General features: G+C 36.3%; 1 protein-coding gene across 12 annotated transcripts in view; it reads right to left on the reverse strand.

Annotated features, from left to right (window-relative positions):
* Window positions 1–25,247, reverse strand: part of WDPCP (WD repeat containing planar cell polarity effector) — a 385,676-nt gene that overhangs the window by 120,780 nt on the left and 239,649 nt on the right. The window contains exon 13 of one of the 12 annotated variants that reach the window (XM_074332057.1): window positions 14,561–17,111. The exons of the other annotated variants lie outside the window; for them this stretch is intronic. Coding sequence (XP_074188158.1) covers window positions 17,027–17,111 — 85 coding nt within the window. The 3' untranslated portion in view covers window positions 14,561–17,026. Of the gene's footprint in view, window positions 1–14,560; window positions 17,112–25,247 lie in introns of those variants that run through there. 12 annotated transcript variants of the gene reach the window in all.

Genomic DNA, 25,247 nt, shown 5'->3' on the forward strand with positions numbered 1-25,247 from the left:
GGGCTGGCCTATCTTTTTAAATTTATTAAGACTTGTTGTATGTCCTGTCAGTGATCTATGCTAATGAATCTTCCATGTTCACTTTAGAAGAATGTATATTCTACTGTTGTGGCAGTGTTCTATATATGTCTGGTAAGACCTAATTTGTTGTTCAAGCCCTCTTTCCCTATTGATCTGCTGTGTGGATGTGCCATACAATATTCAAAGTGGGGTACTGAAATCTCCAACTATTATTATACAACTTTCTATTCCCTTCCTTTCCATCATTTTTTGCTTCATATGTTTTGGAGCTCTGTGGTTTGGTGCACATCCATTTAAATTTGTTATATCTTCTTGATGCACTGTCCCTTTTAGCAATATTGTTCTTCTTTACCTCTTGTAACAATTTTTTACTTAATGTCTATTTTGTCTGATATTAGTATAGCCACACCATCTCTTATGCTTATTATTTGCATAGATTATATTTTTCTACCCTTCCATTTTTTAACCTGTGTCTTCAAATCTAAAGTAAGCTTATTTTACACAGCATAGTTGGATCATATTTTTTCCATTGTTTCAATTTCTGTCTTTTAATTATTGGTTTTAATCCATTTTTATTTAAAGTGATTACTGATAAGGAAGCACGTCTGTCCTTTTGCTATTTATTTTCTATAACTCTTATATCATTTTGTTCCACAATTTCTGCAATACTGCCTTCTTTTCTGTATGCTTGATTTTTTCCTAGTGTAACATTTTGATCCTCCTCTTTTCTTCTTCTGTATGTTTTAGTTACTTCCTTAGTGATTACCTTAAGGATTACAAATCTTAAGTTTGTAACAATTTGGTTTGAATTATATCAAATTAGTTTAATTAGGATACAAAAACTTTGCTTCCATACAGTTCCAACCCCTTCTTTATGTTATGATTGTCACAAAGGATATCTTTATATATTATGTGCCCATTAACAGAGTTTCATAATTATTGTTTTATGCATTTGTTTTTCTAAATCATATGGGGGAAAAAGAGTTACAAACCCAAAATACAACAATACTGGCTTTTACATTTACCTATGTAATTATCTTTCCGGTGTTATTTCTTTGTATGGCTTTGAGTTACTGTCTAGTGTCCTCTGATTTCAGCCTTAAGGACTCCCTTCAGCATTTCTTACAAGGCAAGTAGACTAGCAGTAAACTTTCTCAGCTTTTATCTGGGAATATCTTAATTCTCCCTCATTTTTAACAGATAGTTTTGGAGGTGTAGAATTCTTGGTTCATGTTTTTTCTTTCTACACTTTAAATGTCATCCCAACACCTTTTGATCTCCATGGTTTCTAATGAGAAATCAGCTGTTAATCTTATTAAGGCTCCTTCTATAAGACAAGTTGCCTTTTGCTTGGTAGTTTCAAGATTCTCTTTCTTTAGTTTTAGACATTTTGTTTGTACTGTGTTTTGATGTGGATCTCTTTGAATTCATTCTAATTGAATTTCATTGTGTTTCTTGGAGGTTACAGGATTCATGCCTTTAGTCAGCATTTTCTTCTCCTTCTAAGACTCATATAATACATATGGCATCCCACAGGTATTGTTTTTTTTTTTTTTTCATTCTTTGTTCTTTCTGCTCCTCCAACTTGATAATTTAAATTGCCCTACTTTGACATTCACTGATTCTTTCTTGTCTGTTCAAATCTGCTGTTGAGCCCCATCTAGTGAATTTTTCATTTCAGCTATTATACTTTCCAGCTCTAAATTTTCTATTTGGCTCCTTTTTGTAAATTCTCTTTATTGATATTCTCTATTTAATAAGACATAATTCTTCTGGTTTCCTTTAATTCGTTGTCTATGGTTCTGTTAGCTCTTTGAGCTTATTTATGCCAATTGATTTAAAATCTTTGTTCAGTAAGCCCAATATTTCCATATCCCCAGGGATGTTGTCAGTTTATTTTTTTAACCCTTAAATGGGCCATACTTTCTTCATACTTTATATGCCTTTTAGATTTTTGCTGGAAACTAGATGTTTTGACTATCATAATGTGACAACTCTATAAATCACATTCCCCCCATCACACACACACCCTGTGAGGTTTTGCTGTTAAGGGCAGTCATCAACTTGTTTAGTCCCATTCCCTGTATTCCCTGTCATGTACAATCACTGATGTCTCTGTTTCAGAATCACAGCCATCAACCAGATACATATTTTTTTAAAATCCTGAAGCAACAAACAAACAATTCTCCCAGTCCCTGTAGACTGGCTCAGAACTAGGTAACGCCTACATTCCTTAGCCAGGCTACCCATGTAAGAGTCTGTCTTAAGCTTCCCTTCTTACTTTGGTCCTCTAGAGGTTCTTTCATGTGTTTTCTGAGCACACGTCCAACTCTAGGCACATGTGTTGCATCCGATTCTCTAGTATGTGAGGTAGGCTTTCAAAAACCTTATTTCCCCAAAAACCTTCTCCTCCACCTTCTCTTTACCAGGTCTTTTGGTCTGTCGGCTGCTTCCCCCATTCTGCATCCCTTGCCTGAGACAGGTATGCATATTATGTCTTCAAATGCTTTTTACATATACAAATGCTTTTGTCAGAGATGCTGTTCCAGTCTAAGGGAGGCAAAACAAAGCCAAGGCTCTGCACTAGTTCCTGTGGAAACCCCAAGATTGGTCAAAATGCAAAACCATAGTTTTGAGAACAAGGTCTGTTACAGCTATCTGGCACTGGTTAGCTAACAGCAGGAATGCTGAGCACTGTCCCCATGGACACTGTCACCCTGGGGGATGGTAGACAGGTAAACAAAAATGCAATAATGCTTTCTTACCAAAATTTAGCAGCCCCTGTCTTTGTTAATCACTCCCCTGATTGTTGTAAGTTTTAAAAATTATATTCTGAGGTTAAAAAAAAAAGTTAATCCTGTCAGTTTTATTTGCTTAATGATTGCTTCGGTGGAGGAACTGATTCGTGGAGCTCCCTACTCTGCTGTTTTCGTGACGTCTCTCCCACTTCTATTTATATACCCCAATGTGGCATTCATGAGAATATCTCTCTCAGATCTCCTACTGCAGGGAGTATAACTGACTGATAGCCCCAGATGCTGCATTTTGAAATGTATCATTGTGTTTTCATGTTCAAGCTACACTTTCACAAGCTGCTCCTAGAGAAATGACTGAGGGCAGTAGGGATACGAACGCATTCTTGTTCCTGAGTGACATGGGATTCTTCAGATGGGCAACACTGGTATGGAGACTCCTGATACCTTACCAGACTCTCCTTGGAACTGCTTTGGGGTGTGCTGGCAGTTGGGAGACAGGTGGCTGTGGGTGGGCAATTCTTCTAAGTAGGCAGTGGAATAGGCTGATTACTGCTAAGTTGTATTTATGTCCTGAAAAAGCATAATGAGAGACTGAGTGCTCTTTACAAACAGTTAATGGCTAAGTGTGACAGCCAGAGAGCCACTCTGGTAGCTTACAGAGGTCCTTATCCTCTGCATTTGAAGGGCAGACACAGTTGACAGGTGGGAGATGTAACTGTTCTAGTCACAGAGCTCTAGAGATGTGTGGATGCACCACCAGGGCAGGTCTGCTCTGCTAAAGCCAAGACCCTGCTTAGGAACACCTCGGAGGCTGATGTCTAGGATGCTGCATCTGGATGGATGTCCTTGAAGATGCCGACAGTGCAGACCCCCTGAATCTGAGCTAGACACTGTGCTAAACCTAATCCATTGTACTAGAGGATTCTGTAGAGACCTCTCCCCACAATGCAATAGATACTCCCTCCCCTCAGGAAATGCCCCTACTCCTTTCAACTAGAGTTGAATCTCAGCACAACCCAGCTAGAAACATGCTGGACCTGATAAGCTAGGAGACCACACACTAAAAGAGTAGCAAGAATGAGCTAACATGTGAAGCAAGAATTGGGGACCTGGAATATAAGACAGGATAAAAAAGAATTCATTAATGTGTGTGTGGGGGGGGCACCTTTTCAGAACACAGAATTTAACAACCTATCAAGGATCCCAAGGGATGGGGTAAATTGCTGCTGGAATGGCTCTAAGAAGCCTGGAAAAAACAATGGCCAATACTTAATGAAGTGGAAATGCCTGAGTGCCATCACAAACAGTGCAGGAAGAAATAAAGTGGATAGTGAATGAGGAAGACGATGAGTTCTGCAGTGACAGTGGATGCAGTTTATCTCACTAACCTCCCTTTTGCCTCTAATCAGTTTCAATGGAGTAGCTGCTTTCTCAGCCTATGTGGAAAAATAGATCTATACAGCAAAAGGGGTGAATGGTTATAAGCACAAGCATGCATATCTCAGATCTCTGACTTCAGGGAACAAAACAGACCAACAGCCCTAGCTGCTCTGATATGAAATTCATCAGTGCAGCTATACTGAGGCTACATTCCCCACAGGCTGTTCTCAGCCAATGAATGCTGCAGCAGGGATTCTCAGGCTGGGAGACATGGACCTGTTCTGTTATTGTTCTTTGCCTAGTCTGTGGAGTCTCACACTATGCATGCATAGCTTAGCATTCAGCCAAAGACCCATGGTGACCCTTACACAGATTTCTGGAGCTCTTTCTCTGTGGAGCACCTGCCTCTCCAGTACACAAACCCACAAAATACAGCTGTCTCAGCTTCCCTGAACTCTGACCAACTCAACAAACTGCCATGTTCTGCTTGGGTTCCCCCTCCTTGCTCTCTGGTATAGAAAATGCCTCCCATCAGAAAACTGAGAGATCGTAAGATTGACCTCATTTGTTTTTCACTTTTAGGGATCAGTCATTTAACCTCTAAAAACAAGTTTTAAGTGCACTTTTTTCCAGTTTAATAGTTGTCTGTGGTGATAGGTCAGTCTGTTACCAGTTAATCATCATAGCTGACAGCAGAAGGTCTCAAAAATAATATCAATATAATATTATTTAACTGGTTATTATTAAACTGATTAGAGACAAAATTATAACTCCATCAACAACACCCAGATTAACAATAATAGTAAGTACCGGGTTTCCCTGAAAATAAGACCTAGCCGGACCATCAGCTCTAATGGGTCTTTTGGAGCAAAAATTAATATAAGACCCAGTATTATATTTATTATACTATATTATATTAAAGACCCTGTCATATATTAAAATAAGACCTGGTATTGTATTGTATTATATTATATTATGTATTATATTATATTATATGACCCGGTCTTATATTAAAATAAAACCAAGTCTATTAATTTTTGCTCCAAAAGACGCATTAGAACTGATGGTCCGGCTAAGTCTTATTTTCGGGGAAACATGGTACCATTTATTGAGATCTTCTTTGTATTAGATACTATTCTAGGTACTTTATATGTATTAACTAATGTAATTTTTACAACAACCCTATCAGGTTAGTACTATTATCCCCATTTAACCAACGAGAAAACTCAAGCACAGAGAGGTTAATAAATAATGATTGCCAGAGAAAATACAGAACACCCAGTTAAATTTGAATTTCACATAAATAGTAATTCATTAGTGTAAGTATATCCTATGCAATATTTAGGACATACTTATACTAGACAGTTCTTTACTATCTGAACTTAAATTTTATTTTTATTTGCCAAATAAATCTGGCAACCTAAACTTGCCCAGGGTCCATCGTTATTCACTTGTATAGCAGGACTTGGAACCTGGGCAGTCTGGCTCCAAAACTTGCACCCTCTCCCATAGTGCTGCTCTAATACCACTAGAAAAGAATGAATTATGTGCTGTAGGTTTGTAGGTTCTTCTTCTTCAGCTCATGTCTCTGGTTGTTGAGTTTTCTGAATTCAAGATTAGAAATACCATGTTGCATTCATTAAAAAGGAATGATCAAATTGTTTCTAGGTTTGGCTCTATGCCAGAGAATAAATGAGCCAGCTCCCTATTTGGCTGCTACAGGATATTAAGAACCCCAAATTCCATCAATTTGAACCCTACAAGTTTTAAAATTAATGTTTTTCAAAAGTTATCATAAGCTACACTGTCAACTCTAAGTACATTTACTTTTATAGGGTACTTACAAAACACCTCTAATGTGTGAGGTTCTGTGTTAGGACTCAAAGGGTTAGAAAATCTAAGAACATTAGTTCTTGATCTTAAGCAGCTCACGGACTAGTAGGAGAGAAAGCCCTAAACACAATGATAATAGCTATCCCCTGTAAAGTACTTAATACATGCTAGTCGCTTCATATTTATTATCTATAATCTTGACAATGATTTTTAAGGTTGGTAAACTCCTCATTCGTAAAATGGAAATAACAAAAAGAGCTTAAGTAACTTGCCCAAAGTTATAAATCCAATAAATTATGAAGCTAGGATTCAAACCTAGTTGTTTGACTCCAAAGCTTGGGCTTTTCAAAAATTATTTCATACTATCTCCACAATTGACTAAAACCTCAGCCTATGAGTGCTGCATTAGAGCTGTAAATTAAGACTTAAGGGAGCACTCATAACTAGTGCATCCTCTTTAATACCTAATGGAGGAGCTATTCTTAATTGCTGTTGATTATTGAAATAGAATATAGTAATGAATCAGGTTGTTGGTATTATAATACTTACTAAGATATTGAGACCTTCTTCTGTTAGCTATGATGAGTAACAGACTGACTCTATCACCATAAACATAGTGATAGAAGTCATTCATTGATCTCATATGGATATTAATAATGATGATAATAGTATATTGTGATACGACTACTGACATTATATTAAAAATACTAGGTTGAAAAATAATTCTATGCTAATATATTAATCCAAAATAATGTAAAATACAAATCTCCAAATTAATGGCAAGTATATTTTAAAAATAAGAATATAAATGAAAAGATGGGGCCTGACAAAGAAGAGTTTCAAAAGTACTGTTTGACCAAGGACATGTCTCTAAAGAATTGTTCAGGGTGACCAGTTAGCTCAGTTGGTTAGAGCGTGGTGCTAATAACACCAAAGTTGCCAGTTCGATCCCCGCATGGGCCACTGTGAGCTACGCCCTCCTTAAAAAATAAAAAACAAAATGATTTTAAAAAATCTGAAAAAAAGAATTGTTCAGTTAGGATTTCTTAGAACAAGTGTGTCAACAGACCTTCCATAACAGCTGAGTTGATAAACTACTAGTATAAATAGCATCCCTGTAAAATATGCTGAGAGAAGAAAATGCATATAAAAAGTATTGAGAAATGTTTTTCAGAGTCTCTGCATGGAAACTTCAGCTTAGGTTTGTCTCCAGTTTCTGCTGATTAACAGGAGAGATCTAAGTACCTGTATGTTGAGTAGAAGAATGACAATTGGTGATTAATAAACCTGTTACAAATTTACATGCATTGGTTGTTGATGTTAAATTTTGTCTTTGAAGTAAGTATGGACAGAGGTAACAATGTAGCTCACAGTTCCTGACTTATTCTGGAACCATGAGTTTGTTAGAAGTCCTTGGTGCTTTACTAAAATTATAACTGACGGTTTTTATATAGGGCATAAATTTCAAAAGTAACAATTTAGATTTTAGCTTAAATTCATATATTACTTTTAAGTCATAAAATACTAAAAATTTATTTTCCTATAAGTTTATTATTTTAGTTCATTTGAAACTCAACTAAAATTTCCCTCTGTTCTGTACTGTGTCAACTTTACCACCGGATATGACTGTTTTTTCCCCTTAAGCCTCAGAGTAGCCACTCCCAGTCTAAGCCTTAAACCCGCACCTACCAGGGACTGATTCCCTGAATGTGATCTCAGAGAGCCAGATCTCCCTCTATACAGATTATTTTCAAAGTAAACTATTTTTTATTAATTTTTTATTACAGTACAAAATATAGGAAAAGTTTTATTAGCATTTTTTTCATTAATCAATAAATAATGAGTGGTAGTTAGAAGACTCTGGAAAGAAAACTCTAAGTTCTTTCGTTTTGTACCCCATATAAAAGATATATAAACGTACATTAAAATGACACATTTGAAATCATTTGGCTTAGGAATAAACAATCTTATTTTCATCCTTTGATGGAAAAAAGTACATTTGGGAAAGGGAGGCTCATAAAAATTCCGAGTAGATCACCTGTGTGCCCTGTGGCTGCTCACTCACAGAGGGGTTCCTCTCTGCTTAACAACATCAGGATCATTCTTTTTTTTTCTTTCTGGTTTTTAGTTTTAGATATACAAAACAATGTAATAGACATCTATACCCCTCACATAGTGATAACCCCCTCCCCTAATCTACTACCCCTCTGACATCGTATATGGCTGTTACAGTTCCATTTACTCTATTCCCTATGCTGTACTCCACATCCTGTGACTATATAGATGTACATATATATAAAATTATAGTTGACATTCAATATTATTCAGCTTCAGCTTCTGGTGTACAGTACAGCGGTCAGGCATCTACACCGTCCATCTCCCTAATACTATTTGAGTTGTAGACTCTCCCAGATCCCATTCAGGGAATAGGCTAGATCCCAGCCATTCTTTTCCAAAAGGCTGAAATGGGGGAATTTATGGGGTAGAGGATGTCCTTCCCTGAACACCGTGTACTTCGCATGCTCCGCTCCTTCTCTAACAGCTGTAGCCGAGCCCCATCCTTTCACCCCCCTCAGTCCCTGGGAAGTGTGGTTTTAAGGCTTAGACTGGGAGTAGTTGCTCTGAGGTCTAAGCCTCTTTCTTTGCTGGGTATTTTGAAGAGGAGGATTGTGGTGGAATGGGTATAACTCTGCCTGCCTGCTCCGTTTGGCCCTAAATTGGACTCTTGCATTGTGTAGGGATTTATGTAAAATTTGAGAAGTTTCCCGGCAATTCACATGCATTTTTTTGAGGCGCAATAAAGCAAGTGATGAGCTTCTATGATGCTCTGTTTACCTACACAAATTCAAATAGCCAATTTATATACTTTTTTAGACCTTTCCTCTCTCTCTTGGTCTCTAGCCTGAAATTTCGTTAAATAAAAACTGTTTTGAAACAATGAAAATGTTGGCATGATGTTAAATATTTAACACTTTCCTGTGCTTCCTATTTTTTTATCTTAAATATAAAAATACAATTTCTTCTCCAAACCAATTTTATGGGATTACAGTGAAAAATAAGTTAATATATGGCAATAAATAAATATGCTTCAGAAATTAATATGAAGCCATTTTCAATGTTTGCTACTGGTATCTTTTAAAAGTATTATAATTTGGTAGTATAGTGATATACAGAGTGAGATGTTTAATTATATCATGGGATGGACAAATTTGGGGAATCACAGAAAGCTGAACTTAAAAATACAACAGCTGGAAGGTGAACACCATTCAGTGTTCTGATATAATCTGGGCTCAAAAGCAAAGAGGAGAATAGCCTGGAACCAGAGTGTCCTACAGTGGAAAGAAGGCTATTGAGTACATGACCTCTGCTGTGGTCTCAGTGCTTGTGCCCCACTCCCCCCACAACTCACATGTTTAAAACCTGATTCTCATCATGATAGTAGTAGGACCACTGGAAGTCACCCTTGGAAGGTGATTAGGTCATGAGGGCAGAGCCCTGGTGAATGGGATTAATGCTCTTATAAGAGAGGCCTGAGAGATCCGTCCCCGCTTCCACCATGGGGGGACACAGTGAGAGTGTGGGCTACGGAGCAGGAAGAGGGCCCTCACCAGAGTGTGACCATGCTGGAGCCTTGATCCTGGACTTCCCAACCTCCAGAACTGTGAGAAATACATTTCTGTTGTTGTAAGCCCCAGTCTGTGGTATTGTTATAGCAGTCCAAATGGACTAAGACAACCTCTGTGTGCTGGAACCTTTCCCTAGTTGCCAGTGAGACCACGGACACACATACAGGGATGTCATATTTTCCAGCTTGAGGGTACTAGCTCTGTGCCTTACAGCTAAGGTGAATCTGACATAAATTGACTGATTCCTGCTATGCCCTAGTTGGTATCTAGTGATGGTTACATTAATGAAAAACTAGTAATGTACTAGCTCTTTTTAATGAAAATTGGTAAAGTAGTAAAAATTATTTAAAGCATTTATTTAATATTTCAGTCCTGCTCCTATTTTCCATGTTTTTTTAAAAAATTAGCTATCACAATTTTTATTTGTAGAATACCTTACAGATGGAAAAGTGTTTCCCAGTGGCTGTTTTATTGGATAAAATACTCCCTGAGATAGAAGAGGCAGATGATTTTACAGATAAAGAGCCGGTCAAAGATCTCTTAGTCTTTGGTAGAACTGGGATTAAAAAACTCGTATCACTTTACTCCAATTCTCTTTCACCTCCACCACAGTTACCTTAGATGCAGTTCAAGGAAGTCAAATTCTTCTCCACTTTGCAAGTTATAACTCACTTAAAAAATCTTAGAAACTTCTGTATGATCTGCTACAGTCTCCACTTCCCATCAGTCCTAGAGATACTTTCTAGACCCTGAGAAAAGCCCTTGTTCCTAGAGCATACCTGACTTTAACATATTTCATCTTCTTTCTTGCAGCCACTATATCGCTTATCCCCTTTCTCCATGCTTCCTATTATCTCCATCTCTTCCTCCCTGCCCCTGGACTCTCACTCTATTCCCTCTCTCCCTTCCTTCTTCTCTCCTCTCCCTCCTTTTTCTTCCTTCTCCCTCCCTTTTATGTTTATATTGTTTATATCTCAATACTATCTCCCCAGTATTTGAACCTTAGCATAATCTGGGCACATCATTCTGGTTCTTGCATCTACATTTAAACATCAACAGTGCCATCAAATGGCTGTGCAATATTTCTCTCATGCTTATAAAATACAAACTTGCATTTCCAAAGCACCTCCAACAACTTTTCAAAAGTATACTTTCAAACAATCTGATTAGAAAATAAACAAAGGACATGAAGAGATGTTTCACCAGAGGATATATAGATGGAAAATCAACACATGAAAATCCTCAACGTCATTGGCCATCAGGAAAATGCAAACGAAAACCACAATGAACTATCACTATACATCTATGATAACAGCTAAAATAAAACACAGTGGCAATGCTGGCAAGGATGAGAAGCTGGATCTTTCATATACTGCTGACGGGAATGCAAAATGACACACCAACTATAAAAATAATATGGCAGCTTCCTACAGAACCAAATTCACATCACCTAGCATATGTCTTAGCAAGCACACTCCTGGGCATTTATCACAAAGAAGTGAAAACTCGTATCTACACAAAAACCTGTACATGAATGTTCATAGACACTTTATTTCTGATAGCCCCAATCTGGATACAACTAAAATGCCCTTGATAGGTAAATTTCATTATTTTTAAAATTGTACTTTATAGAATAACATTTCTTGGTAGAGTAAGATTGGCAGTTTTAGACATGTTTAAAAAGTGGTATCCATTAAAACATTTCTAAGAAATTTGTTTTCTCCACAATGCCAAACAAACCAAACGTTAGCTCTGTATTACACTAAAGGACAAATAATGGAAGTCTGTGTCCTGGTGTAATTTTACAGTTATGAACTGGTTATTCTGAGAAATTTAAGCACTTTTAATCTTACGGTTAGACTCTCAATTGTTAGATGACATTAAAAGAACATTATTCCATCTAGCCATAGCTAATCAAGAAAATTACTTTTACTTCCTTACTGAATTCCATTTTTTATGTTCTAAATTCTTTCTACCTTTTTCCAACAAGAAAAATTCTTAAATTGCCCCAATACCTTATGTGAAACATACAGATATTTCTATCCTTTTATGTTAATTATGAACTTAACACACAAATACCTTCTTTTCAAAACTTAACAATGCAGATAAAGCAAAAATCCCCTCAGAATCACCTCCAAGTCCCAAGCCCAGGTATAAGCAGAGACGAACACTTTTATTATGCTGGACTGTATCTGTTTATACCTTTCACTTACATGTTATCAAAATAAATGGTTTGAAAACATACTGTTTTAACAGGAGTTTCCCTTAGATGTCTATATCCAGTGAGTAACTTCTATTATTCTCTCCTCTCAAGGAAAACCTTTATGTTTTACTAACCTCTTACCAGTTAGCTGCTTCTCAATAGCCTGTGTTTATCTCTAAACACAGGCACCGAAGAGCATTCTCGGCAAAGTGCTTGGGGCTGAAAACAGATGTTAATTAAAAATGCTGATAACAACCCAGGCACCTGTTGTTTCACACTTCTTTTGCTCAAGCCCCAGTCTGCCAAATCCCATCCTTTATTTTAATAATTCTCTGAGGCTTCTCTTTCATTCCACCTGTAGGTCTTTCACTGTAGTAATCATTTAAACTTAACAGGAAAGCCATGTTTTCCTGAGCAAACCTATCAGGATGACTGCACACACAGTCAGCTCAGGGAGCCCAATGCCACAGCTCTGATGAAGAATGAACTACATTCTGACGATAAATGTCAATTTGTCCAGATGTGATACCTCAACAATTTTAACTATGAGAACAGGAACTTAATAAATCAGTTAAATGTATGTCCCTCTTCCATCTCTCTTGCAGATCTCAGTAGAGGGTGCTCATGGCAGGACAAGACGAAGAAAAGGAAGGGAAGATACCAAGCACTGAGAAAGACCAGGTCAGAATTCATAGTGACCTAATCACCTAGACACACAGTCAGAAAAGATTACGGTTCTTGAAGAGGACTGTGTTTCCCCGAATATAAAGATCTAGCAGGACAATCAGCTCTAATGCGTCTTTTGGAGCCAAAATTAATATAAGACCGGTCTTATTTTACTATAATATAAGACTGGGTCTTGAATGGAATGGAATGGAATGGAATGGAATGGAATGGAATAGATTAGAATAGGATAGAATAGAATACAGGTCTTATATTAATTTTTGCTCCAAAAGACGCATTAGAGCTGATTGGCTAGGTCTTATTTTTGGGGAAATACGGTAACTACAGATAAATTACTGAAAAGGAAATAAACTACTATATAAAGGACTAGATTAGACTATGTCAGAAAGATTTACACAGTGGATCATATAAAGCAGGGGTGTCAAAACTGTGGCCCGCGGGCCAACTGTGGTTCTCAATCCATTGTTAATTGGCCCACAGCAAATTCCAAAAATATAGTTAGTTTACTTAAATAAACCAGGTGAGGCAATATATACTTCACCTCGAGTGAGTGGCCTGGCTGTTTGTATATTTTACTGCATATGGCCCTTGGTAAAAAACGTTGAAAAACGTTTGGACACCCCTGATATAAAGTAATCAAGAAAACTAAGTAATGTAATATTGTGGCCAAAATAGCTAGTGAGATAATAAATGTATATATTGAAATATCCTGAAAATAATCATTGACCCAAAAATTATACTAAGCAAGGATTAAAGCCTCAGCAGACACAACAAGATAGAGCTTTGAGCTCTATTCTGCACTCCTGGCACAGCAGGTGACACACAGTAAATCAATATTTGTTGAGTGAATATTTTTTTCAAAAATTAAAGAAAAAAATGGAGAAGATTCTGCAGAGAGCAAAAACAAAGAAGCAGTTTGAAACTAAAGCCACCTGAGTCTCGTTCACACTACACCATGTACATGTGTCACCATGGAGGGTAAAAAACTATTCCTGCTCAATTTTATGTTGGTAGTAGATGATCTGCTCAAGCACGGCCTAATCTTTCATTCTTCTGCAGACAGAAGTGAGGGAAGTGAAAAGAGAGAGTAGCAGTGAGGACAAGACTAAGATTAAAGCTGTGCTTCTCAAAGAGAGTGGGCGAGGTGGCAAAGCTCCAAGATTCATGGCATATCAACGGATGGCAATTTCACTTGAAAATTTGGAGAAGAGGAAGAGGGTTTTAATTTTTTTCTTTTTATTGAAGTATTGTCACATGCATATCCTGTTAAAATCAGGAGAATCCCATTTTTCTGCCATTGGTGTGTGGGTGGGAGGAAGGGAGGGAAAGGGAAAGAAAGGAGAGGATGCCTAGAAATAGAAAGTACAAAACCATTCTACTCAAAAGAGTGACCAGAAAATGTGTTATTCTTATCTGGGTCATCAGTGATATTTTTATTAATATTGCAGTGCAAAGACTACGAATAGGGCCCAATATGCCAGGAGAACAAATTTCATTAATGACCCTTGGTTTACTTAGCTCTGCTTGTCCGTTGATATCTAGGAGAGAGCATGAATGTGTGAAGTCTCTGAGGTGTTCATATAGAAAGTGATCTGGCTCCTTCAGAGATGAGGAATTTTTTTGTTGTTGTTTTTTAATTTGTATATTTACTTTAGATTAACACAAATATTTTGCTTCTACAAATTAAATCAATTTTCTTAACACTTGTGCATGTTTCAATGTTTTATTTATGAACTAGGCTAATCTTAGGCATACTTTCTTTTTCAGTTTTCCTGTAATATAAAAATCCCTAAGACAATGATTTGGGGCAAATTGTGGTACTACCTTCATTTATGATCAAAAACTTTAAAAATTATAAATTAAAAAAATGTATAAAGTAAAAGAAAAACATGATTACCATTGTTAGCATCTAGATCTATATACTTCCATTTATTTAGTTAAATGTTTTTTAATATGCACAAAATAGTCACTCTTGTTTTTATAAAACTGATATGTATTCATAAAAAATAATTCAAAATTGATATACAGAAAGCACAAAGATAGAATTATAAGTCTCCCAAATTGCAATACCCAGAAATTGCCATTGTTCACATTTGGCACACATCGTTCCAGACATCTTTGTGTGAGTATATAACAAGTAGATGGAGGGATATCTGGAATTCCTTTATGTAAATGAGCTTATGTTATACATCCTGTTTTTAATATAAAGTATTAAATATAATTTTAATTTAGAGGGAAAAAATAAATAAAATCAAAGTTTTATAGGAATTATTAACCTTCAAAAATTTGTTTTTTTAACCACCTAAAATATCCCTCCAAGGTGAAGCGATAATGAAAAATATTCAGGTTTAAAAAACAACAACTTATATTCCTTTTAAACAAGACTCACTGACTCCCTGTTTAGAAAGATGATGACTCCGATGTTTTCTCTATCTCCCCTTCCCCGAGCTTCCAATTTTTATTACACAGTTGTTTTTATATTATCCAAGATAATACTCCGCAGTTGTTTAGCAATAGTTACTCATAAATGGATTGCTCACCACAATGCTTCTTTGCTATTTTCAAAAAATGTTCTTCATTGTTTTTTTTAAAGATTTCTGTTAGTGCTTATATTTATAACTTCACTTTTTTTTTTTTTTTTTAAAGATTCTATTGGGGAAGGGAAACAGGACTTTATTGGGGAACTTTATTGGGAACAGTGTGTACTTCCAGGCCTTTTTTCTTTTTTCCAAGTCAAGTTGTTGTCCTTTCAGTCTTAGTTGTGGAGGGCGCAGCTCAGCTCCAGGTCCAGTTGCCATTGCTAGTTGCAGGGGGCGCAGCCCACCACCCCTTGCAGGAGTCCTACCGGCAATTTTGTGGTTAAGAGGACGCACTCCAAGCAACTGAGCCATCCAGGAGCTCAGCGGCAGCTCAGCTCAAGGTGCCAGCGTTCAATCTTAGTTGCAGGGGGCGCCGCCCACCAGCCCTTGCAGGACTCGAGGAGTTGAACCGGCAACCTTGTTGAGAGCCCACTGGCCCATGTGGGAATCGAACTGGCAGCCTTCGGAGTTAGGAGCATGGAGCTCCAACCGCCTGAGCCACCGGGCCGGCCCAGTGTTCTTCATTTTTGAGGAGCCTTTTATTTAAATTCATTGTTAAGCACTTTTTTCACAAAGGGCTCACAGATACTACATTATCTGAGGACTTGCATATTTGAGAATATTTGCCTGTTGTCTCTAAACTTGACCAAAATCTCAACTGGGTAGAATTCTCTTGGATTGCATTGGTAGACTCTTCTTTTTTTCATTTCAGGGAATTTTTCCTTGCTTGTATATTTGAGTTTATATATATCTATCTGTCTTCTCATTATCCTAATGTTGAATCATCTGTCTTCTTTAATACATATTTCTAATTTCTTTAATCTCTTTGCCTTTTCATCTGTATTCATTGTGATTATCTCAAGTGTGTCCTAATTTTTAGGGATGTCTATTCTGTCTGGTGCTGCTTCTATTTTACTTAATTGAATGGTTTAAACGACTTACATGTTACGTGATTATTGGTATTTCTTAGTGTTAAATCTACCACATTACTATTTATTCCCATTTGTCACATTTATTGTTTCTTTTTTTCGGTTTTCCTGGCATTCTTTTGGATCAAGCATATTTTATTATTCTATTCTATATCCTTGATTATTATCAAGATTTTTTCTCTTCTTATATTCTAGGAATGAGCCTAAGGTTTTAAAGGTCACTGAAAGAATGATGGTTTCATTCAATTACTGCGCAGGACATAAGAGACATCAAGGCTGAGGCTCACTTTCATCCATAAAATAGTCATGCCCTTTTTTTCTTTTTGAAAGAAGCATCTTATTGTAGAATGCAATTTTTGGATCAAGTGTTATAATTTACAATTGCTTCAATAGTTCTGGTTAGGGTAGTACATTCTAGGAATATAAGGATGGTTAATTGTTAGGAAATATGTTAATATAATTGACTATCCTTATAGCAAAGGGAGAAAAGTTACATATAATCCTATTTAAAGACCCCCAAAAGTCAGTCAATAAGATACAAAATATGTTTCAGATGCTTCGTTGGTTAGGAATAGATGAATGTTTGATTAACATGATTTTAAAACAACAACAGGGAGGGTTCAGGGAAGACGGTGGAGTAGACAGCACCAGGAGTCTGTCTCCCATTTAACAACAACTGCACTGGCAGAATCTGCCTGATATGACTGCTTTGGAACATTGAAGTCTGTTAAATAAAAGCTTGCAACTTCCAGAGGAAGACTTGGATGGAAAATTGTGACTAATTTCGGTCAATTTCAGCTCTTACTACAGTAGCAGCTACCAATCTCCCACTCCCAGCCATGTGGCAGGCAGCTGTGCACATGTTCCTCAAGTAGCTTGCACAACTGTGGGAGCCAGTGTGGGGAAAAAGCATTCTCAATGAGGAGATAGAAAAACAAAAATAAATTCTCAAGCTGAAAAGTACAAACCCTCAAAAGAGAAAGAATCTTGAAAGCAGCAAGAGAGAAGCAAATCATCACATACGAAGATCCTCAATAATATTATTGGTAGATTTACAGAAACTTTGGAGGCTATAAGAGAGTGGAAGATATTTCAAAGTGCTGAAAGAAAAAGAAAAAAAATCAGTCAATGAAGAATCCTATGTTTGCAAAACTGTCCTTCAAATGTGAGGGAGAAATTAAGACATTCCTAGATAAACAAAAGCTGAAGGAGTTCATGACCACTAGATCAGCCCTGTAAGAAACGCTCCAGGTGGTTCTGCAGGGTGAAATGAAAGGATACCAGATAGTAACTCGAAACCATATGGAGAACTAAAGATTTCAATAAAGGTAAATACATGGGCAATTATAAAAGCTAGTATTATTGTAACAATGATTTGTAACTGTACTTTTTTGTTTGTTTTCTAAATGATTTAAGAGACTAATATATTTAAAGCAACAAAAGCAATTATTAGTGTCAAAGGTAGTATTACTGTAACTTTGGTTTGTAACTCCAAATCTTGTTTTCTACACAGTCTACGAGACCAAAGTATTAAAAAAATTATTAGTATATGTTTAGGGGAATGTAATGTAAAAGATGTAATTCTGTGACACCAATAACTGAAAGGGGTGGCGATAGAGCTGAAAAGGAACCCAGTTTTTGTTAAGCTGGTGTAAAATCAAATTGGAATGTTATACCTTTTGGATGTAATCCCCATAGTAACCACAACAGCTATAGAATATACACAAAAGTAAATGAGAAAGGAATTTAAACTTTCACTAAAAAAACAACTAAACACAAAAGAAGAGAGTAATGTGGGAAATGAGGGACAAAAAGCTATAGCACATATAGAAAACAAATGGCATATTGACAGAAGTCCCTTCTTATTAGTAATTTCTTTCAATGTAAATGGAATAAACTCTCCAATCAAAAGACAGATTGGCAGAATGTATAAAAATACATGACCCAGCTATATGCTGTCTACAAGAATCTGATTTGAGACTCAAAAAGACACAAACAGGTTGAAAGTAAAAGGATGGAAAAAGACATGCCATGCAAATAATAACTAAAAGACAGCAAGGGTGGCTATACAAATATCAGACAAAGTAGACTTTAAATCAAAAAAGGTTGCAAGAGACAAAAAAGGACATATAGTAATAAAAGGTTCAATATAGCAAGAAGATATAGCTATTATAAACATTTATGTACCTAATGACAGACTATCACAACGTATGAAGCAACTGACAGAATTGAAGGGAGAAATAGACAATAATTCTATAATAACAGTTGGAGACTACAATACCTCACTCACAATAATGACAGAATAACCAAACAGAAGACATGTAAGGAAATAGAGGACTTAACACAATAACCAACTCGGTCTAAAACACATATACAGACTACTCTACCTAACAACAGTATATGACGTCTGACAATTAACTTCGCAAACTCATCCTAGAAAAAGTGCTACATACCTCATTGGGGAATACCATTGCAGTCACCTTAGAAGTACTCCCTTTGGAAGGTATGCACTGACGCCAGTGCCTAGTCCACCCTTCTAAGCAATTTTGGAACTCTTTTTCTGGAATGGCCATCAGAGCTGTTGTCATATTACCCTTGATGTCCTGAATGTCATAAAAATGTCTTCCTTTCAATATTTGCTTTATCTTCAGGTAAAGAAAGAAGTCACTGGGAGACCAGATCACGTGAGTAGGGAGGGTGTTCCAATACAGTTATTTGTTTACTGTCTAAAAACTTCCTCACAGAGAGTGCCGTGTGAGCTGGTGCATTGTCGTGATGAAAGAGCCATGAATTGTTGGAGAAAAATTCAGGTCGTCTAACTTTTTCACTCAGCCTTTTCAGCACTTCCAAATAGTAAACTTGGTTAACTGATTGTCCAGTTTGTACAAATTCATAATGAATAATCCCTCTGATATAAAAAAAAGGTTAGCAACATCATTGCCACAAGTTCGTGAACTTAATTGTCAGAACTTGAAAGCTTTCTGGAAAGCTAACATTTGTTAACTCCCTAAAATTTAGACAGATGGTTAGTTCTCTACATACTGACAAAATCAAGTATCTCTTTCTACAAATTATAATGAGATAGTTAATAAGGATCAGAGTCTACAGTAACATGAATATTTTATTATTTGAACGTGGTTATCGATGGGAATGGGAAGAGGGGAGAATCAAAAAAATAGGAACTGAATTGTTACTTATTCCGTCTCCTCTAGACTTGTGAGAGTACTTACTGTAATTAGAAGTGGGGTTACATATCTGTTTGTAGGTTTCTGAGTTCTGTTAAGTCCAAATATATAATAAAAGGGTGAAGAATTATTAAGGTTATGTCTACACTTTATCAAACACATAGGAAACATATATTTCACAAAAAGGTAGACATATCCTGAAACTTATTTATTTATGTGCATATATTACATATCATAGTATTTCCTTTAGCTATGAGATCCACAGATGTAATAAAATCTGCCTAACAAATTATTGATTGCATTTTCTCTTCATGTTTCTTTTCCAACCTCAACAGGGCAGAATATCTAACAAAGCAGAATTTCTTCTAGACTTTATAAAGTGTTTATGAGTGTCAACAACCAAGAATCATCTCTCTTTATAGCCACAATTTGCACATACCGTTCATGTCCTTCACTATATGGTAAAACTCCTTTGATTTTTTACCATGTTGGTAAAGGCTGTCCTCATCCATAGCTTTAATAAAGCTGCAGCTTTGTAATAGAAGTGTCCATGGTCATCACTAGTACATGCCAATTTCTCCTACCTGCTATACTTAAATGTACATAAAGGCTAATTATTTAATACAGTGAATGTGAACATATTCTACTGTCTTTTAATCCCTCTCATCTCCCAAACTAAAGGGAGTAAGACTTCCTGATGAGACATATGAGGAGGCCATCAATTATGGCCAGTCTGGGGTTTGAGGTCAACAACTGTCGTGATCAGGAATGTTGGGTCTGCAGACAAGAGTTCATTCACTTACAAATGTAGCCTTTTATCCAGACCCTAAAATATCACTCACTGAATAAAAGAAATAGTGAAGATGGTGGGGAGTTACATGCAAGAGAAAATGAGTGACGAGCAGTTCTGAATAGACAACTCAACTAGCATTTGGGCAGAAAACAAATTTCTATATCACATACAAAAAGAATAACTAATGACTAAGGTGAAGAAAAGTCTTAAGACTCATCCATTCAGTAGATACCCGATAAGCAGACTGTTTCCCACTCTCAGCTCCATCTCCTACAATGAATTTAGTCCACTAGTCTCACACTGGACAAAAGAGAGTTCTCAAGTCCATTACAGTAATTCAGATGGAACAGAATGATTATGGAGCTTTTCAAATAATCATAGTTTTCTTTTAACAATACAGTTTTTATCCATTTTGACTTTTACACATAATGTCTGAGAGAGAACATGAGCAACATAAGCAAAATTTAAGGATGTATTTCATTGGTATAGCATTTTGGGACGATGGCTTACTTTCTGGGAAAAAAATTTATTGCTAATTTAACGTTACAGAGGTATTCAGATCGTATATTTCTTTTTCAGTCAATTTTGGTTATGTTTATTTTTCTAAGAAATTTTCCACTTCACCTAATTTTTCAAGTTTACTGTAATGAAGTTGTTCATAGTATTCTATTTCAATTTTTAAAAATCGCTACATGATAATGATTCACATATCTATCATTAGGTCCATCTTATAGCCCTAATACTGCTCACTATTTTTCTATTTTACTGATCTTGTCAAAGAACAAATGCTTAGCTTTACTAATGCTCTTCTATAATTTTGTTTTCTGTTACATTCTTTTCTGAACCTACCTGTATTATTGCCTTCCTTCCATTTTCTTTGGGTTTATTTTACTGATATTTTTTGAATTTCTTAAATTGCATAGCTCTTTAATCTTGAGTATTTCTTCTTTTCCAAAGTAAACATTTAAGGCTATGTATTTCCCTTTATAACTCCGTCTCAGAACTCACCTCTGAATTGCTCACTCACATTCAATATGTCCAGAACCAATCTCCTGATCTTTCCCCACGCAGCTGTTCTTTCTGCAATATCACCAGCCTTGTCAGTGGCAACTGCATTTCTCCAGTTGCTCAGGTCCAAATACTTGAAGTCATCCTTGACTTCTCTGACATATTCTTTGTTCTTTGTTCAATCTGTCCACAAATCTTGTCAGCAAAACCTTCAATATGTCTAAAATTCAACCACTCTCATCCCTTTTGCTACCCATCTGCTCTAAATGGCCACCATTTCTCATTCACTTGTTGCAATAGCTTCCCAACTAGTCTCCTTGCTGCTGGCCTTCAAAGGTCTATTCTCTCAGATTCAACGCAATTCCTATCAAACTACCAAGCACATTTTTCACAGAAACAAAACATATAATACTAAAATTTATATGGAACCATAAAAGACCCTGGATAGCCTCGGCAATCTTGATAAATAAGAATAAAGTGGGAGGTATAACGATATCTGTCATCAAATTATACTATAAGGCTATAGTAATCAAAACAGCATGGTACTGGCATAAACAAAGACACACAGATCAATGGAACAGAATAGAGAGCCCAGAAATAAATCCATGCCTATATGGTCATTTAATCTATGACAACGGAAGCAAGAATTTACGTGGGGTAAAGACAGTCTATTCAATCAATGGTGCTGGGAAACCTGGACAGACATATGTAAAAAAATGAAGCTGGACCACCTCCTTACACCATATACAAGAATAAATTAAAAATGGATTAAAGACTTAAATGTAAGATCTGAAACCATAAAACTCCTAGAAGGAAATATAGGAAGAAACTTTACAGACATTACCCGGAGTAATATTTTTACTGATACATCCCCTCGGATAAGGGAAGTAAGAGAAAAAATAAACATATGGGATTACGTTAAACTAAAAAGTTTTTTCACAGCAAAGGAAACCATCAATAAAACAAAAAGGGATCCTACTGAATGGGAGAAGATATTTGTCAATGATATATCTGATAAGGGGTTAATATCCAAAATTTATAAAAAACTCATTCAATTCAACACCAAAAAACAAACCCAATTAAAAAATGGGCAGAGGACATGAAGAGACATTTTTCTAAAGAGGACATACAGATGGCAAACAGACATATGAAAAAATGCTCAACTTCACCAACCATCAGAGAAATGCAAATAAAAACCACAATGAGATACCACCTCACCCCAGTCAAAATGGCTATCACCAATAAATCAACAAACAACAAGTGCTGGCGAGAATGTGGAGAAAAGGGATCCCTCGCGCACTGCTGGTGGGATTGAAGATTGGTGCAGCCACTATGGAAATCAGTAGGGAGGTATCTCAAAAAAACTGGAAATGAAACTACCTTATGACCCAGCTATCCCACTCCTAGGTAGCTGTCCAGAGAAATCCAAAACACTAATTTGAAAAAAATTTATGGACCCCTATGTTTATTGCAGCACTATTCATAATAGCCAAAACATGGAAACTGAAATGCCCATCGGTAGATGACTGGATTAAGAAACTGTGGTACATTTATACAATGGAGTATTATGCAGCCATAAAGAAGAATGAAATCTTACCATTTGCAACGATATGGAAGGACCTAGAGAATATTATGCAGACAGAGAAAGACAAATACCATATGATGTCACTCATATGTGGAATCTAAAGAATAAATGAATGAACTAATCAGAAACAGTCTCTGAGATACAGAGGAAAAACTGAGGGTTGCTAGGTGGGAGGGGGAGTGGGGATGAGGGAGAAGGTGAGGGGATTAGAAAGCACAATCAGCAACCACAAGATTGCCACAGGGATATGAAAGCCAATTTGGGGAATATAATCAATAATGTAAAGATTTTGTAGGTTATCCTATGGACACTTGTCTTAGTAGGGAGACCACTTCAGGGATGGTGTAGATGCCTGATCACTGTGCTGTACACCTGAAGCTGAATAATAATGAAGGCCAACTATAATTTAATGTATACACACACACACACACACACACACACACACACACACACACACACAATCACAAGAAGTGAAGTACAGCATGAGGAATGCAGACAGTGGAAATGTAACAGCTGTATGTGATGTCAGAGGGGTAGTAGGTTGGGGGAGGAGGGTTATCACTTTGTGAGGGGTATAAATGATAAATGTCTAACTATTACAGTGTTTTGTACACATGAAACTGAAAAAAAAATGGTCTATTCTCAACATAGCATCTGAGTGATCCATTCACTAGTTGGTTCCAAATAATGTACTGATTTTTCCTGTTACTCAAGAGAAAAATTTCAATTCCTTACAATAGTCAACAAAAGTCCTATATTACAGAGCCACCAGCTCTGTAATGGGTCATCTCTCTGACCCATTCTCTTATTATTCTACCTCTCTTTCACTGCTGCAGCCAAACTGCTGGGATGTAATTCATATTTTACCTTCTTGGTGAGGCGTCCCTAGACAACCTTGTTTTAAACTGCAGTCCACTCACTCTGCCACTCAATACTCCCTAGCTCGTGTTCCTGCTTCGTTCTCCTTCATAAAATAACCTAACATACTATTCAGTTTACATACTTGTTTATGTATTGTTTCCTTCATTGAAACGTAAACTTTATGATGCCATAGATTTTTTTTGTGTCAGTTTTGTTCATTCCTTTATTCCTAGTTCTAACAATAGTGCCTGGCATGTGGCATTCAGTAATTAATTGTTGAGTAAATACAACTGATCCTTTGAAAATTTTAATGGACTTTATGGCCTAGAACATGGTCAATTTTTAAAAATGGTTTTGCTTGTTCATGAAAAAAAGTAGTCTCCAGTTATATATAGTACCTTATACATGTCCTTTAATTATATTGTTCCACTCTTGTATTTCCTTACTGATATTTTGTTCACTTTATCAATTATCATAAGAATGGAATTAAAATCTCTTTAACTATGACAGTGGACTTGATAATTTTTATTTTACGTGTATTTAAGCTATGTTATACACATTGAGAACTGTCACATCTTCCTCATGAATTGATTTTTCTATCAGTATCGATCTCTAGTAATCGCTACTAATGATTTTGCTTTGAAGACTATTTATATATCATTATTAACTCAATTTTGGGTACTGACCTAGTATAATTTTTCTTCCATTCTCTAACTTCAAAATTTTCTATGTTTTAGGTGTCTCTTGTAAAAACCTAGAAAAAAATCTGTTTCAACCATCTTTGCAAATGAAAAATTTAGTCCACTTGTAATTACAATGATTGATTTTCAAAATTCATTTCTACTACCTTATTGGGTGTTTTCTGTTTTCCATCTTTTTTCTATGTTCTCCCTGCATGCTGCACCCTGCCCCAATTATTGACTTCTTTTGAGGAGAACTTTTTTTCCACATCCAACATTTTCACTGTTTGAAAATTATATACTCTATTTTTATTCTTTTAGTGATTACCCTACAAACTATACCATGTATATTTTACTTAATAAAATCTAATATTAATAGGTATCACTATCATCCTCTTAAAAAGTATGAGGACCTTAGAATACTTTAACTTCTTCACTTCTCTTCTGATATATATGTTGGTATTGTCCAGGATTTTGTTTTAATTTTTAATCCCTTATGTCTTATACAATTGATTTTTGTTTATGTTCCCATAAGTTTAACATTATTTTTTGCCCACCATTCCTTCATGCATCTCACACCTTCTTCCTCTAGTTCTCTCATGGAAGACACTGCCCTTCAAGGGTCCTAGATTGATGTGGGGAATGTCTGATCCAATCTCCCACTTTGCTTAAGCCCAAGGCTTTGTCTCAGATCCTCCCAGTGCACAGCCTTTTGTAAACCAAGCACCTCACTGCCAGGTGCCAGCAGATGCCCTCAAGGCAAACTTTGAGTTTGCTTACTCTTGTGGAATCAAGCATCCTTGTCATTTCAACCTGAGTGTTTCCCTTAGTTTCCTGCCAGGTCAACCATGCCTTAAACAAGAATTTTAAATATATTGTCCAGCATTTCTAGATGATCTGACCAGGAAGTTTTTCTCTGGAGATCATTCTGTCTTATTTCCTAAATATTCTAACTGTTTTAGTATTCATATTCTTTGAATTGATTTCATATAATTGTTTTATTTACTGTGTATGGCCCATTAGTGAAAAGTATAACTGAAAAAGCCATTTACTGTGTTTCCCTGAATATCAGACCTAGCCAGGCCATCAGCTCTAATGCGTCTTTTGAAGCAAAAATTAATATA

The sequence above is a fragment of the Rhinolophus sinicus genome, linkage group LG05 (genome assembly GCF_036562045.2).
Source record: "Rhinolophus sinicus isolate RSC01 linkage group LG05, ASM3656204v1, whole genome shotgun sequence".
Classification (NCBI taxonomy): domain Eukaryota; kingdom Metazoa; phylum Chordata; class Mammalia; order Chiroptera; family Rhinolophidae; genus Rhinolophus; species Rhinolophus sinicus.